Here is a 15,460-nt window from a genome sequence, read left to right as displayed (position 1 = left end):
AAAAATTCAAGTTGCAACACAAGGAGCTAACTTTAACTACAAGAAAAATTGTTCACTAAACTGAAAATTTATAGAGGGCAGTTAGAGATTCTCCAAAGCTGAAAATAGACTTTTAATCTCTTTAATATATCAAGGAATGAATGGACAAAAGTCATAAGCACCATAAAAATAATTATCAGACCATAAGAAAAGAGTCTAAAAAAACCTCTGAGAAATGGATACTGTTATTATTCTTTTCTTATTATTCTTTTAGTACAGTTTCATGCAAGTATGAATTTGTAAGGAAATTCCATTAAGCCATTGTTTTATAATAATTTCCAAACAAGTATGAAAAATATTAGTGTAGACTGAAAAACATATTAGTTTTGTTAAATTTAGGCAATAAGACAGTAGTACCAAGCATGGAAAATTCCAGTGTAAATTTGGAAGGTGCCAAGTATAATGCTTGAGAGACTTGTTCAGAAGACACACGAACCAGCATTCAAATATCACGCCTACTTTCACTTGTTTGCTACTGTCTGACTTCAGTGACTTAAGAGTTTCCTCATCTATCAAAGCCTCTTCAATTTCTTGTTATGCCTAAGGAAGATTACATATATTCTAAAGACTGAACACAAGGTTGAAACAGCTACATATTCAGACTGATACTTTTTCCAGACCTCTGAGTACAGACTATCAAACTTACATTACTGTTTTAGCAAAGACCCAGAAACTTGAATTCAGCGAGAGAAGACAATACGGTTACCTGGAAAGGCAGGCTTTAGTGACAGCACTGTGAAGATTTTCATTAGGGTACTGTGACAGCCGACGAGAAATCCTCAACAGCTGTCTGGTAGAAAGCGATGCTGCCAACGACTGTGCCTGTCAAACGGCAAAAACAGGCTGTTACAAGTCCTGTTTCAACTTGTTGAAAGTCCCTTTGGATGGGTATCAGAATAGAATTCTTTATTCCAGAAGGACAAGGCCAAACTTAAAACAAGTAAGTACTGTTAATGAATTACAAATAAAACAAACAGAAACCGATTTACACTTAAAACATCCTTAAAGACAGTTTTAAAAAAATCATAGAAACATGTCCATTAATTAAATTCAATTAAAGTTCTGTGTATACATTTTTGTAGGGGGGGAGGGTCATGGAGGTGGATGGAGGAAAGATATTGCGTGATCTTTGCATCTGACAAATAGTCCTTGTGTATAATTAACTATTTGTTCATTCTTTTTCCTGTTTACGCAAAGCCAAATTGTTAAGATAGTGAGAAAATGCTTAGGGCTTTAAGTAAATTTATGTCTTCTGAAACAGAAAAAAGAAGTTGTGGACAATTTAAGCTGCTGACCAGAGATGCCCACCAGTTGTCACTTGGGTGGCAGTTGACAGTATGGAATCCTTCCCCTACACTATAAGAATAATTTCACTTTGTGTTCTTAATCTTCCCCAAATCCCATTAATAGAACTCAGGACATGGTAAGTGCCAATAAATATTTGTTGACTTGAGTATGAAATTATCTCAGTAGGCAGCATAATGTAATTGTAAAGTTTATAAGCTCCCGAGTCAGACAAACCAGCCTTCCATTGATTAGCTGTGTCCTTGGCAAATTACTTAATCTCTTCAAGCCCTGGCTTCCTCATCTTTAAAATGGCAATAATGATGCCTTCACTCACCTAATTCCTAACTTAGCAACATTAGAAGATAGTGACTTTCACTGAAAAACGAGAGAAGAGAAGAACTTGAAATAACCAGCCCATTGGGAGGGCAGAAGAGGCCAGGGTGAAATGTCACAGAGTGTGAAAGAGCAGTAAAGTGGCCTGAGCACCTGAGGAAATGGAGAAGGGGACATTATGAAATTAACAAAGGGTTGGGAACGGATGGTGGGAGGATGTCAAAGCTACACTGCATACTTACTCCTCTTAACACTTCACTTAAGGTCATCTCTGCATGTCCCAAGGAAGAAAAAAATGAATTGATTTCTCCTTCCTCATGTATTTCACAGCTCCAAGAGATGCTGGTCTGCTGTCATTAGTGTTATATTTCAGCTACAACATGGGCTAAAGAGTCCTTTGGGGACTAGGTTAGGAGCAGGAACACCTTTTATGGCATACCCTTTTTTCTACTGAAAAACACACTCTAAGTTTCAAAGAACTCATAAGCAAACATTTGGTTCATACTTTTTCAACAAATTTGCATTCTAGACATGGAGACAATATTTAAATATAAGAAAGCACAAAATGCAATTCAAAATAGCATATAATTTAATGCCAAAATAAGTGGAGCACTTGACAACTGCTAGAGGGGCTTAAAATGTTCAAGTGGGCAGGAGGAATGCTATGAACAAAGGCACGAAAGCAACAGGAACAGAAATACATGCAGAATGTGAGGAAACCAGCCCAGCTTTATTAGAGGGTCCTGCTGGAAAGCTTGCTCCCAAATAACAAAGACCTGTGAGTCACCCTGTGAGGCGCTTGGCCTTTCTTCTAATGGCAATAGGATTTTGTTATGTGCAAAGCAGTGACAAGATTTCAGAAAGACTAACTTGGCAGTAGTATGTAAAGTAGTTGAAGGTCAGAGAGAACTGAGACAGGAAACACAGAGCTACTTCAATTACCTGTCTATACAAAGATAAAGTCCTACAGTAAGGTTATTGGCAATAAGAATGGATCAAATAAATGTTTCAAAAGGCTTGGTAGCTGATGGATATGAGAAAGAAGGACGGATATGAGAAAGCAGGACGGGTTGAAGATAAGATTGTTTCAACCAGTATGACTGAAAGTATCAGAAATTAAATATGATTCAGCAATTCCCATCCTTAATGCTTGAGACCAAGAAACATTCCTATTTTAATCACGGAAAATGTTTGACAAATGACTCCAACCAAAGGATTCTTACGACAAGAGTCCTATTAAACTGTATGGTAACTTTCTAGGTTACAATATTCTAATCTCATTCTAAGCATGACTCTGAATTCAGCCTTCCCATTTCACTCCAATGATCAGTAAGGACTTCTCATGAATTTGAAAAATATCAAATCAGCTGATAACATCACAATGCTTTGCAGTAATATCCAGTGTTAAATCAGAAAAGACATTATAGGCTGAGCATTTAAGTGCTGAAACAAGGGTTTGGCTATTTCTGCTCTCATGTTAACATCAATTAAAAACTGAGAATGTAATTTAATTTAAAAATCCTAATGTACTGAACATTTAAAATATCAAATTTCTAACTTCAGTTTTATCTAGCAAAAACAAAGGGTGAGGATGTGAGCACATTCTCTTAGTTGCCATGGTTATTCAGTTTAAAGAGCACACCTCAAGGGATTTTTTGGATTAACATAATTAATAATAGCAACTCAGCTTAAAATTTGAAGGGTCTGATAAAAATTATTAAAAATAAATTTTCTTTTTTTTCCTCTTAAAGAATCATTTCTTTTATGAAAATGTAATGTTCCCAGGGAGAGAAAACCCTAGGGATGATCTGTTAATAAGTTAGTAATTAATTAATTAATCAATTTCATCAAACGTTTATTAAGTTTCTACTATATGCCGGGCAGGCACCAGGATGGGAAATGGGAATAAAAGAATGAACAACATCAGCTTCAGGGAGTTCAAATACTCATTGGTGAGACAAATAAACTGTGACAGAGCTGCAATACGTCAATGTCAGAAGCATATGCCAAGTGTCAAGAGAGCAGACTGGCAATAAAGTTTACTTCTGCTTTGGGGCATGAGGGAGAACAGCCAGAACAGGGACCTGAGTGACAGTGGACAGGGAGAAAGCACGTTCCGGGCATCATCTATCCAGAGCAGAGGCATTTGGAAACAGCAGGAAGGGAAGTGTGGGAGAGCTGAGGGTGCTTCAAGAGAGACTGTAGGAAATGAAGCTGGAAGAGCAGCTTAAGGTCAGAAGGAACTCCGTGGGCACACTGGGTAGGTCGTCTTTCAGTCAATAGGCCAAGAGGACCCATCCCTGGACAGTTGTAAAGAAGGGGAAGAACTCAGGAACTGGATCTGGAAATGATCACTCCAGGGACAGCATGCAAGGGTTATTCATTTATTTCTTTAACAGATATTTATTGAATACTCTATTACATAGGAGGTAAAGTTTCAGATGCTGGGAATAAAGCAGGGACTAAAACAAAAACCCCTGCCATCCTGGAACTAAACATCATTCAAAAGTTCACAAATGACAAATGCTGGAGAGGATGTGGAGAAAAGGGAATCCCCCTCCACTGCTGGTGGGAATGCAGTTTGGTACAGCCACTGTGGAAAACAGTATGGAGATTCCTCAAAAGACTAGAAATAGACTTACCATATGACCCAAGAATCCCACTCCTGGGCTTATATACAGAAGGAACCCTACTTCAAAATGACACCTGCACCCCAATGTTCATAGCAGCACTATTGACAATAGCCAAGACATGGAAACAGCCTAAATGTCCATCAACAGGTGACTGGATAAAGAAGAGTGGTATATTTATACAGTGGACTACTACTCAGCCATAAAAACCGACAACATAACGCCATTTGCAGCAACATGGATGCTCCTGGAGAATGTCATTCTAAATGAAGTAAGCCAGAAAGAGAAAGAAAAATACCATATGAGATCGGTCATATGTGGAATCTAAAAAAAAAAAAAGCATAAATACAGAACAGAAATAGACTCATAGACATAGAATACAGACTTGTGGTTGCCAAGGGGTGGGGGGTGGGAAGAGAGACTGGGATTTCAAAATTGTAGAATAGATAAACAAGATTATACTGTATAGCACAGGGAAATATATACAAGGTCTTATGGTAGCTCACAGAGAAAGGAATGTGACAATGAATATATATACATGTTCATGTATAATTGAAAAATTGTGCTCTACACTGGAATTTGACACAACATTGTAAAATGATTATAAATCAATAAAAAATGTTAAAAAAAAAAAAACAAACCCTGCCATCCTGGAACTAAAGTCTGAGTGAGGGAAAATAGACAATAAAAAAATAAGTGAGTAAAACATATATTATGTCAAAGGGTGATAAGCGTCATGAAGCTCTTTAAAGCAGAAAGAGAGAATGAAACAGGGAGGAAATGTGATGCTAGAGTGCTTCAGGAAGACCTCACTGAAAAGGTGACATCTGAGCAAATCATGCGAGGGAGCAAATGTGCAGCTTCCTGGGCTGAGGAAACACCAAGTGGCAAGGGCTCTGAGGCAGACACTTGTGGGTTCAAGGATCAACAAAGAGAATGGTGTAGCTGAAAAAAATGAGTAAGGGGAAAGTAACTGGAGATGAGGTCCCAGAGGTAACTGGTCGCAGAGGAGGGCTGTGACAGCTGGAAAATGGTCCCTTCTAAGGATATCCACATCCTAATCCCTACAACCTGCAAATTTTGCCTCCTATGGCGAAGGGACTTTGCATATAACATCAGAGTAAAGATTCTGAGATGTGGAGATCATCCTGGATTATTTAGGTGGCCCGGTCCCTAAACGAAGTCATATGTATCCTTGTAAAAGGGAGTCAGAGAGAGATTTAACACAGAAACACAGAAGAGAAGGTGATATAAAGATGAAGGCAGAGACTGAAGCAATGAAGTCAAAAGTCAAGGAATGCTGGCAGCCACTAGAAACCGGAAGTGGCAAGGGATGGATTCTCCCATTGAGCCCCTAGGAGTGTGACCCTGCTGACACCTTGATTTCAGCTCAGTGATACCCATTGCAAACTTCTGGCTTCCAGAACCATGAGAAAAGAAATTTCTGTTGTCATAACCCACCAGTTTATGGTAATTTTGTTACAACAGCCATATGTACAGGGCTGTTTGAGGAATGAACTCTTGTTGAAGAGGGCAGTCAAAAGGAAACAATATTCCAGGAGAAAGATTATGAAATCCAATACTAGCGCAATGATTGACAATAGTTAAGAGAATAGATGAGACATCAAATGTTAAATTGATGAGATTTGCTTTCAGATTAAGTGGAGATAGTGGGAAAGCAAAGAATCCATGATGACATCAAGGTTTCTACTTTAGGTAATTTGGTAGACAGATAATTAACAAAGTCAGGAAACTAAGTAAGGATAGGAGTACAGTTACAGGGATCCCAGAGTCGAGAAGTGGAAAAAATTTAAGCAACTACTAAGGAGGAGATTCTTCACATATATTTTCATGTTTAATCATTGCAACCTCCTTAAGAGGTAGATAACCCTTCCCACTTTACCGATGAGAACACTGAGACTCAGAGTTAGTGACAGCCTTTGATCTTTCCAACATATGCAGGGGTTTCCAATTTCTTAAACATAATGGCCCTCCTTTTTAATTCCCTGGTGCCCAGTGTTTTTGTTTGTTCCTTTCTTTTGGGTTTTTTTTGGTTTGTTTGTTTTGACTTGTATTTTTAAGATTTTCTTTACAAAATTGTATTTATTAAAGCATAACTAGCTCTTTATTTTTTGCTATTCAAAGGCAGGTATAACCATGCATGTATTACAATCATGATTCTGATTGGCACAGAATAACTCATCTTAGATATTAAAATTCCAGCCCAACGAAAATAACTTAACATTTGCATTGGTCTTTTTATCCCTTTTGTGGGCAAATATATAATTTGCCTTGGGCTCTTTAAAGTAGTAACTATTTCTTAAAGACCTCAGATTGAAAAGTAACTTTTCATCTCATCCCTGATAGAGTTTCAATTATATTGAGCATAATGGACTTTTGAAAACAGGGGGAAATTTTTGTTACAATTTGGAAATGTTTTAACTGAATGCTGAAATAAAAGTTAAGCAAGAAAATTTTTAAAAGGTGAGGTGGGCAGAAATATGCCACCCCAAAATATGCCATTTGGGCATGTTGATTATTTTGAATTAAAGTGACTTAAATAGCTGGTACAAGGACACTCTGACCTTCCCTTGTTCCCTGAAAGGAGGAACTAAATCTCCCATGAAGAAGGTACCCTCACTGTACCAGGAGGGCAGAAGGCATCCTTATCACCAGAAATAGGAAATTTAGGGCCAAGAAGGCTATAGAAACAAACCTGGTTACTTCTTCACTTAATTACTACCCTAAGTTCAAACTTCTTTGTCTTGTTAATTTCTTATAATTTTATCATTTCTCTGACTAAAAGGTACAAAAGCTGCCTGCTTTGGTTACTGTTTGGAGTTTCATATTTTTATGGGGCTTCTGTTAAGTACAGAATTAAATTTGTTTATTTGTTTTTCTCCTCTTATTCTGTCTCATGTCAGTTTAATTATTAGGCCAGTCAAAAGACCTAGAAGGGAAGAAGGGAAAGGCTTTCTGCCCTGATACCATTCCAGAAGGTAAATACAATTAGAGAATCGACGAGGAATGAGAAGTTAGAAGCTGAAATAAAGCTGTAGGCATTAACATAGAGGTGATGCTTGAAGCCGTAAGAACAGACGAGATTGTTCAGCAAAGGACACAGAATAGAGCCACATCCTCAAGAATAGCCAGGCACCCCTCTAAAGCTGAAAGTTGTTTTCTGTGACAGCAACCACGAGAAGCTAGAAGAAACGATAAAAAATCACTGAAGGAGTAAAATACATACACAAGATAAAGCAAAGCATAAGGGATAAGAACACCTGTTTAAAAAATAAATGTTAAAGCACTGAACTCTAAGAACATAAAGCCGCAGAACGTCAACGACAGAAAATCCTGTAGGAAAAAGCCCAGACTTACTGTTGGATCCTGCGTCTCTCTGAGTTTGTGTGTAAATGATAACAATTTGTCCAAAGCTTCCTGAGGTATATTTGGGACCTAGTTTATGAGAAAATTAAGGAGAGAAAGAATAAATTGGGATATCTGATCAATCAGCCAGAAATTACAGCTATTTATCAAACAATATTAGAATGATATTTTTAGAAAGTCTCTGATTATAGGTATTATGTTTAACATGCGGATAAATTTGCTCATTCATCTTCTTGGGAAACACTTCTGCTTCTGTTTTCTCTTTGAGAATCAGGTAATTAAAGCCAGGCCACTCTTCATTTACAATTCCGTCACTGGCATAAAACTGAAAGGAGCCTCTAACTCAATTAAAAATGGGCATAGAGTGTACCTGTAAGTAACTTTTCATATATTCTATCCTTTTTTGTTAGCGTCAACTCTAATCTAGGCATTTTTCTTACTGAAACCAAACCCCTTCATCAGGTAGTAATCTTCTATCTGTATCTACTAAGTGACATAAGGTGTCCTTGTGTGAAGGATGGATGCTCAAGTGGCCCATTTTTTTCAAGGACTTTAAAACCACATACCTGAGGGGCATGGTCTATTTATCAATGAACTCTGAAGAACAGTTGCCCCAAGACAAATATGATTGCTTTTAACTATACCAATTTTAATATAATTAAATATGTATTTAAATTGGATTATAAGAAATTTTTATCTAAACAATAACAAACTAAAATTTTTAATTTAAAAAGAGTAGAAGGAGAGGTTAGAACAATGACTGGTATATCGTGACTATTTCAGAAATAAACTGCTCAGGGTTTTTTTGGTCATTTAAGCAACTGGAACTTAAAATTCGAAGCTCTGTTCAGTACCTACTTTATCTCATTTGTTCCTTAAATCAATTCTGTGATATAAGGGGTAGTACTATCCCATCTTCAGATGGATAAACTACAGTTGAGTAATTTTCCTAAGATCTAGAAGCTTATAAGTAGTGGATCTGACATTTAAAGGTAAGTTGTTTGACTGTAAAGTCTACGCCTTTACCCACAACCATACTCACAAGACCTAAAATTAATCAGTTCATTCTGATATTTCAAAGGGGAAGAGTACATTTATGTACAAAGCTCATTATTGGTGATCTAGGGTAGTATCGTCCAATAGAATTTTCTATGCTGATGCAACTGTCCATCTATGCTGTTGACAGTGGGAAATATGACAATAAACCTGAATTTTAAAATTGTATTTAGTGTGACTAGTGCTGCTATATGCACAGTGCAGCTCTAGAACACCAAAGTGCTGAACACAATGCTTGACTAAGGTGGACCCTGAAATAACAGATTACATACATGACAAGCCGCCAGAACACTAATCAGTTAAGTGCAGGACACACTGCACTCCGGAGGGGACCAGGGTTACTTAGTATTTTCTACAAAATCTAAGTAACGAAAATATATTTAGCCTCCCCTTACAGTGGGAACTGTAAAAAAAAAAAATCACCTTTGGCTGAATATGAAAGGAAAGGGAATCCCAAAACTGCCTCCACATGAGGAAAAAGGACAGACAGCCTGCATTCATGGTTTTCAAAGTGTGGTCCCCAGACCAGCAGCACCAGTATCACCTGAGCAAATTCTCACGTACCATCCCAGAACCTCCGACTCAGCAATCTGTATTTTACCAAGCCCTCCCGATGATTCTGAAAAAAATACTGATGTCTGAAAGCCATTTGATGAGGAAACGTAGGAATGGAGAGAAAAACCCAAAAGTATCGAACTGTGCTCCAGCAAGTGTCAAGAATGCCTCAAAAAGAGAACAGCTGAAGGCAGCAGGCTAGAGCTGGCCTCGCTCTTACCATTTCCTTAATCACTTGCATTTCTTCGCTTTTGACAAGTGGTTTCATGTAATGGAAAAAGAACATGGTTAAGAATTCTGGTCCCAGCCACTGCTGTGTTGTGCTTCCAACAACAGGGGGTTCTGCCAAGGCGATGATTCTGAAGGAGGGGTGGACAGGAAAAATCGATCTAAAAGGAAAAAAAAAATTTTTTTAAACATAACCTTTCAATGTTAGAAATTAGGTCATGGTAGCTAAAGCCTAGGCAATTACAAGGCTAAACTGAAGTCAAAGCTATTATCCAAAGAACCAGCTTCGAAGAAAAAAAAGTTAGGACATTCTAAAAACCTAAGATTAAAACAAAAGTAGACTCACCAACTGTTCACATATGATGTACCTTATCCATTGATGAAACTCCATCCCTGGCACAAACCACTGTTTTAGATCTGTTGTTATGCCTACAGTAAGTTTTCTCCATAGCCCCTTGGGAAAAAAATCCTGCACAGTTCATATTCATCAGTCCTGTCTTTATTCAGAATCTCCTGTCTTGCAAAGAACATGCTCTAGGTCAATCACAGAAAGGCCAGGAAGTCTGATTCAGGATGAGGAGACTTTCTGCAGTACAGAAAATTTAAGCATAAGAGATTGGAGTAAAATTAAAATTTGGATTGGCAATAAGAACACTTAGGTCTTAGAAAGGTAGAGAAAAGTGAACTTTTATATAATTCACTTTTTTGTCATTTTATAGGGAACAATATTATTTTTAAAGTGATCTCTCTGCTAAATCTCTGCTACAGAATCTGAGGACGTAAATATTCTAGGACACAAAGAGGAATAAGATGAGACTTCCTATAGTTTGTGAAATGACTTGAGTACCTTTGAAGAAGGAACTAGAAACCCCTTATCATGATCTCATCATGTGAGTAATTTTGTCAAATATTGTCAGTTCTTACCAATTCTCAAAATCACAGTGTGAACATACCTTTTGAGGGTTATATTAGCTGGGAAAGGAGAGATGAAACCCAAACACTTGTCAAGATCTTCAGAAAAACAAAACTAAAAGGATATAAATGCCATTTCTTCATTGCCATTAACTATTATGATAGAACTCAACAGTTAAGTGACTGTGCAATGAGACTATCAGGAGATAGGACCTATGTGGATAGAACTGGATAGACACTCGGAAGACTTCAGATAAGAGAGCATCCTCCTAATACAAGAGGTAGACCCACTGAGACCTTGACTACAAGGTCCGCAATTTTAGGGACCACAGCATAATTTGTAAGCTAGGGGAAAAGGATTTTTAGAAATGGTCATATGAAAAGTCTGCATGAATTCATAGAAGCTACCAAGTATCATTTCATTTCTCTAGGTAGGGGAAAAAGACGTATTTATAGATATTCAAGCATGTCATGGGGATGATCTGTCCAAAGGAGTTGTTCTAAGAAAAGAGGAAGGGATAACAACATGGATAGTACTTCAGGGTAGTATAAACACTCAGGATTGCTAGAATTAGTCACATAGCAGAATCTGGACCCAGAAAATGCTATCATCTGAAAGCTAAAAGGGAAGGTTATTCTACTTTCTACTTCTGCTAAGTGGTTTGCTATAATCCAGAAAACTCTGCTTCTTGGATTCATCCTTGATCCACCTGTCTCCAAGCTGAGATAAAAGAAGATGGGAGAGACAGGGTCTGCTTATTTGTGCTTTGCTCAATATTAAAGCTGCAGATGTAGTTTTTTACTCAAGACAGTGAGAGACACTAAATTAGGGAATAAACAGAGCCAAAATTCAACAAGCAAGCCAAAAAGGGAAGTCCAATTTACATTCTTAAACCAACAGGTCAGGAAGCAGGTACCACAGTTGAGCTGAAAATTTAGGACTAAAAGAACAACTAACATGAGACAAACTAAGTGGTTTTAACTTATAAAAGGGGATGATCATTGCTTAGGATACACATTGTCTGTGGCTTGCTTTTTAGTACTAACTCAAGCCAGATACCCAAGTGAGCTGGCCCAGTTTAAAGGGGGAATTTCTGAGACAACCAATGTGTCAGGCAGAGAAGCCTATGCTGACTATACAAACAGCCATCAAACTACTGAAAAATGGGATGAGAAGGACCTTTCTGTTTGCTTGGTTCTCTGCAAAGGCTCCTTTATATATAAATAGGTCATATGAAAAGTCATTTCCTTATGATGTTGGGTTCTCCAACTCTGAAAGTTAGATAGCAGAGTACTCCTGAGGATCTGCCATGTACCTTCAGGTGACCTGACATACTGATGGGTAACATAAAGGCTGAAGAAGTGGTAAATAACTGACAATTAGGAAACATGGACTATTAAAATTTTAAAACAAAATTAACTTCAATTTTACTAGAATTTAACAACAAATAACAAATGAAACTAAAGACATGGATTAATTTCAGATAATAGATAATATTTCATAAAGATTAAAAATTTTAAAAGCAAAAAGATCTTCTAAAAAGACTTACAAAATAAAAATACTGAGGTCAGTTTGTTTGTTTGGGGGCATAAGTATATGTTTTCAGAGAGTAAAGTACTTTCCAATGCTTCTTAGCAATAAAAGGGAGTGTATCAGGGACATACATAACAACACAGAAGACCTCAAAATAAAGATGTTGCATGAAAGAAGCCAGACTCCAAAGAATATATACTGTGTGGTTCCATTTATAAAAAGCTGTATAAAATGCAAGCAATATAGCATAACAGGAAGCAGATTCCTAGGGGTGGGAGGGGAGGGTGAGAAGAGGCCAGAGAGAGGCATTACCAAGGAGTCTGAGGACACTTTGAGGATCACAGATGTATTATCTTGATTGTGGTGATGGTTTTGTAGGTGTATAAAAATATCAAAAATTATCAAACTGTAAACTTTAAATATGCAGTTTTTTATATGTCAATTATAGCTCAACAAAGTTATTAATTAAAAAAAAGAAAGACTTTGATAAACTTCAATCTTTTGAAGCAAACTATATGCTACATTTTTGTCAAATGTGTATATTAAGGAACTTGAAACAATGATATAGAACGTTTTTATGAAGACATTAATCATGAACTGGAAGAGGATTTTGTAACTGGCCTTCCACACTGTAATACTAATGTTCCAGCTCAGAACCTAGGGGTTATGAAATTCTGTACATAGTCAATATTTTTCCTTTTTTTGCAAGGTGGCAAACTGTATGGACACATTCCTAACATAAATTTATACCAAACAATGTATAGTGTGGTACATGAGTGACAACATATGATAGATTAATTAGTTAATTAATTAATATATTGCTGTTAATAACCATCACTGCAAGAAATTTTTTGAAGACTTTTGGTGGTAATGACAAACAAAGGTAAGTGATCAGAACCGAGAATAATGGTTTCCCATCCAAAAGCAGAGTAGCTAGTCTAAATCTAGTCTTGAATGAATTTTTGAGAGAAGGTGCAGTCTTGTATCAAATATCTGATACATTTGTGCATCCAAAAGACAAAACCAATACACACAATTACAAGTAGACCCTTCATAGACACAGAGTTTAGAACTTTTTCTTGACCATAAAAAATGTTTAAAATTATTTTTTAGACTCAGAATTTGCTTAAGGCTCTGTTTTGAGAATCAAACACAAAGACTTGGGCATAAAATCCTGGATCTACCTTGAATTTTGTTAAATCCTAATTTCCTAGCAAAGAGATCCAGAGGTTTATGGGGAAGCAGGAGAGAATGCTCCAGGCCTAGCTATCTTCAAACATGAGTAAAAGTAAAAAGGTCCAGGGAATCTCACAGATTGAGGATTGAACCCAGCGTCCAGTTATGGTTCACAACTGATTAATAAAAACTGGGAGATTATAAACTGTTTTCAATATTCAATTACAATAAAAAAATCCAATAAAGATGCAAAAACATTGGAGCGTATATAATTACAACTGAGACTAGGCCCCAAATCTTTATTGCTTCCCTGAAATAACCAGAAACATTTTCTCAGTAAAATAAACTATTAGTAATTCACAGAAACTCTCACCCCCCTCATTTAGGCTCTGACCAACAGCAGGAAGGGACACATTTAGCAGCCAATTGTATTTGCACTCCCCCTTTCCCCAAAGAAGTTTTTCTCATCAAAGGAAGCAGTTCTATTTCGGTTGTTATTTCCTGTGAGAAATGCAGGCATGGTGTTTGGTATGCATGGCCATCATGCTATTTCTAACCATCATGTACACGGTGTTCCTGTTGTCTTGCAATACAAGAAGGAAAGTCTCTAACATTTCTTAAGCTATTTCAAAGGTACACCAGCTATGTCATTACCTCCAAAGAATGCCTGCAGAACACTATGGAAACCACAAGGTATATGATTTTGGTGAAGAATTAGAATAGACTGAAGGTCGGTAATGGAGTCAAATATAATTGTATAGAAACTGGGTTTCACACTATGAAGTTGAAAGCCTTGGTAGCTCACAGCTAGTAGCTGTTAATTATGAGACCCTATGGTATTAGACTTGTCATTAAAAGGCAAAGTATTGCTAATTAGTAGGTTCATAAAAGGAAACATTGCTAGCTCAGAAAGTTATCTAAAAAAGATTAATAGAATTACTTTACTTTGAGTTTTCTAGAACTTTTTTGGTTAATATTTACTCATTATTAAAAAACATTTGCTAAGTGATCTACTATGTGCCAGGTATTGTGACATCTGAAACAAAGAGATGAAGTATAGAGCAAGACAGAGAGCCCAGATGACATTAAAGTCCAAGGTTCCATTATTTCCAGAGGCCCAATTGCACTGTCTCCCTTCCTTTGAACATGTGAGGTACGCCAAAATTCCTTTTTGCAACAATTTAAGGTATTTTTTTAATTTGTAATTAAATGAGACATGCCAAACACAGATATGAAAATTGTTCCTACCTGAAAGCCAAAATGTATCTAAATTTACCAAACTGAGTCTAGAGGCAGAGAAGCTTAAGTTTAACTTCCCTTCATTCTACCTTTGATCTTTTTGTCTATCTCAAAATCGCTCAGAAGAAAACAAAGCATTAATACTTGCGTTTATTTAAAGACAAAGAGAAATAATAGTCACTTTTCTAAACTTCAGTTCTGTGCTCAGGCACAGAATGAAAGAACAAATGACTTGGGTTATGAGTTCCTAATTTATAGTCCAAATGCTAATGCCAAGAGTGACATATTAGATATGGACAGCATACAGGATCAACCCATGCTAGATAATGGGCTGTATTATTTATAAGAACAACTCAAGAAACAAATTAATTTTCTCACAGAGTACAGATTCCCACTTTTCATGCTATGTTCTTTCAGTTAAACTGCCTTGAAAGAAGGAGTCATGTGGCTTAAAGGAAGATTCTAACCTATTACAACCCTAAAAGAGAACATATTTATTCTCAGAAGAACAAAAATGGGCCACAGAACTAAGGCAAAGTTAACCAGGAAAAGGTACAAATTTACCAACAATCCATATCATCAGAATGAGGCAGATTCTGTAATATGACTGTCATATTTTGTGCAAATGGAAATGACAAGAAAGCTGGGGTAGCAATACTCATATCAGACAAAGTAGATTTTAGACAAAAATCTATTACAAAAGACAAAGAAAGGCATTATATAATGATAAAGGGAGCAATACAATAACACTCATTAACATATATGCACTTAATATGGGAGCACACAAATATATAAAACAAAAATTAATAGACATAAAGAGAGAAACTAACAATAATACAAGAATAGTAAGGGACTTTAACACCCTGGTTACATCAATGGACAGATCATCCAGATAGAAAATCAATAAGGAAACAGTGGTCTTAAACACATTAGACTAGATGCCATTTAATAGATATAAGCAGAACACTCCACACAAAAACAGCAAAATACACTTTCTTTTCAAGTGCACAGAGAATGTTCTCCAGGATACAGCACATGCTAGTCCACAAACAAGTCTCTACAAATTTAAGAGGACAGAAACTAT

The 15,460-nt window shown here is 36.7% G+C and overlaps 1 protein-coding gene across 1 annotated transcript in view; it reads right to left on the bottom strand.

Moving 5' to 3' along the window:
* The window catches only part of VWA8 (von Willebrand factor A domain containing 8), a 295,349-nt gene that overhangs the window by 192,592 nt on the left and 87,297 nt on the right, over positions 1–15,460 (bottom strand). The window contains exons 15-17 of the mRNA XM_072976319.1: positions 9,508–9,676; positions 7,668–7,745; positions 746–861 (exon numbers count right to left, since the gene is read on the bottom strand). Coding sequence (XP_072832420.1) covers positions 746–861; positions 7,668–7,745; positions 9,508–9,676 — 363 coding nt within the window. The remainder of the gene's footprint in view (positions 1–745; positions 862–7,667; positions 7,746–9,507; positions 9,677–15,460) is intronic.

Source organism: Vicugna pacos, chromosome 14, assembly GCF_048564905.1.
Source record: "Vicugna pacos chromosome 14, VicPac4, whole genome shotgun sequence".
NCBI classification, from domain to species: Eukaryota; Metazoa; Chordata; class Mammalia; order Artiodactyla; family Camelidae; genus Vicugna; species Vicugna pacos.
Note: the sequence above shows the minus strand (reverse complement) of the source record. Positions and strands in the feature narration are given on the sequence as shown.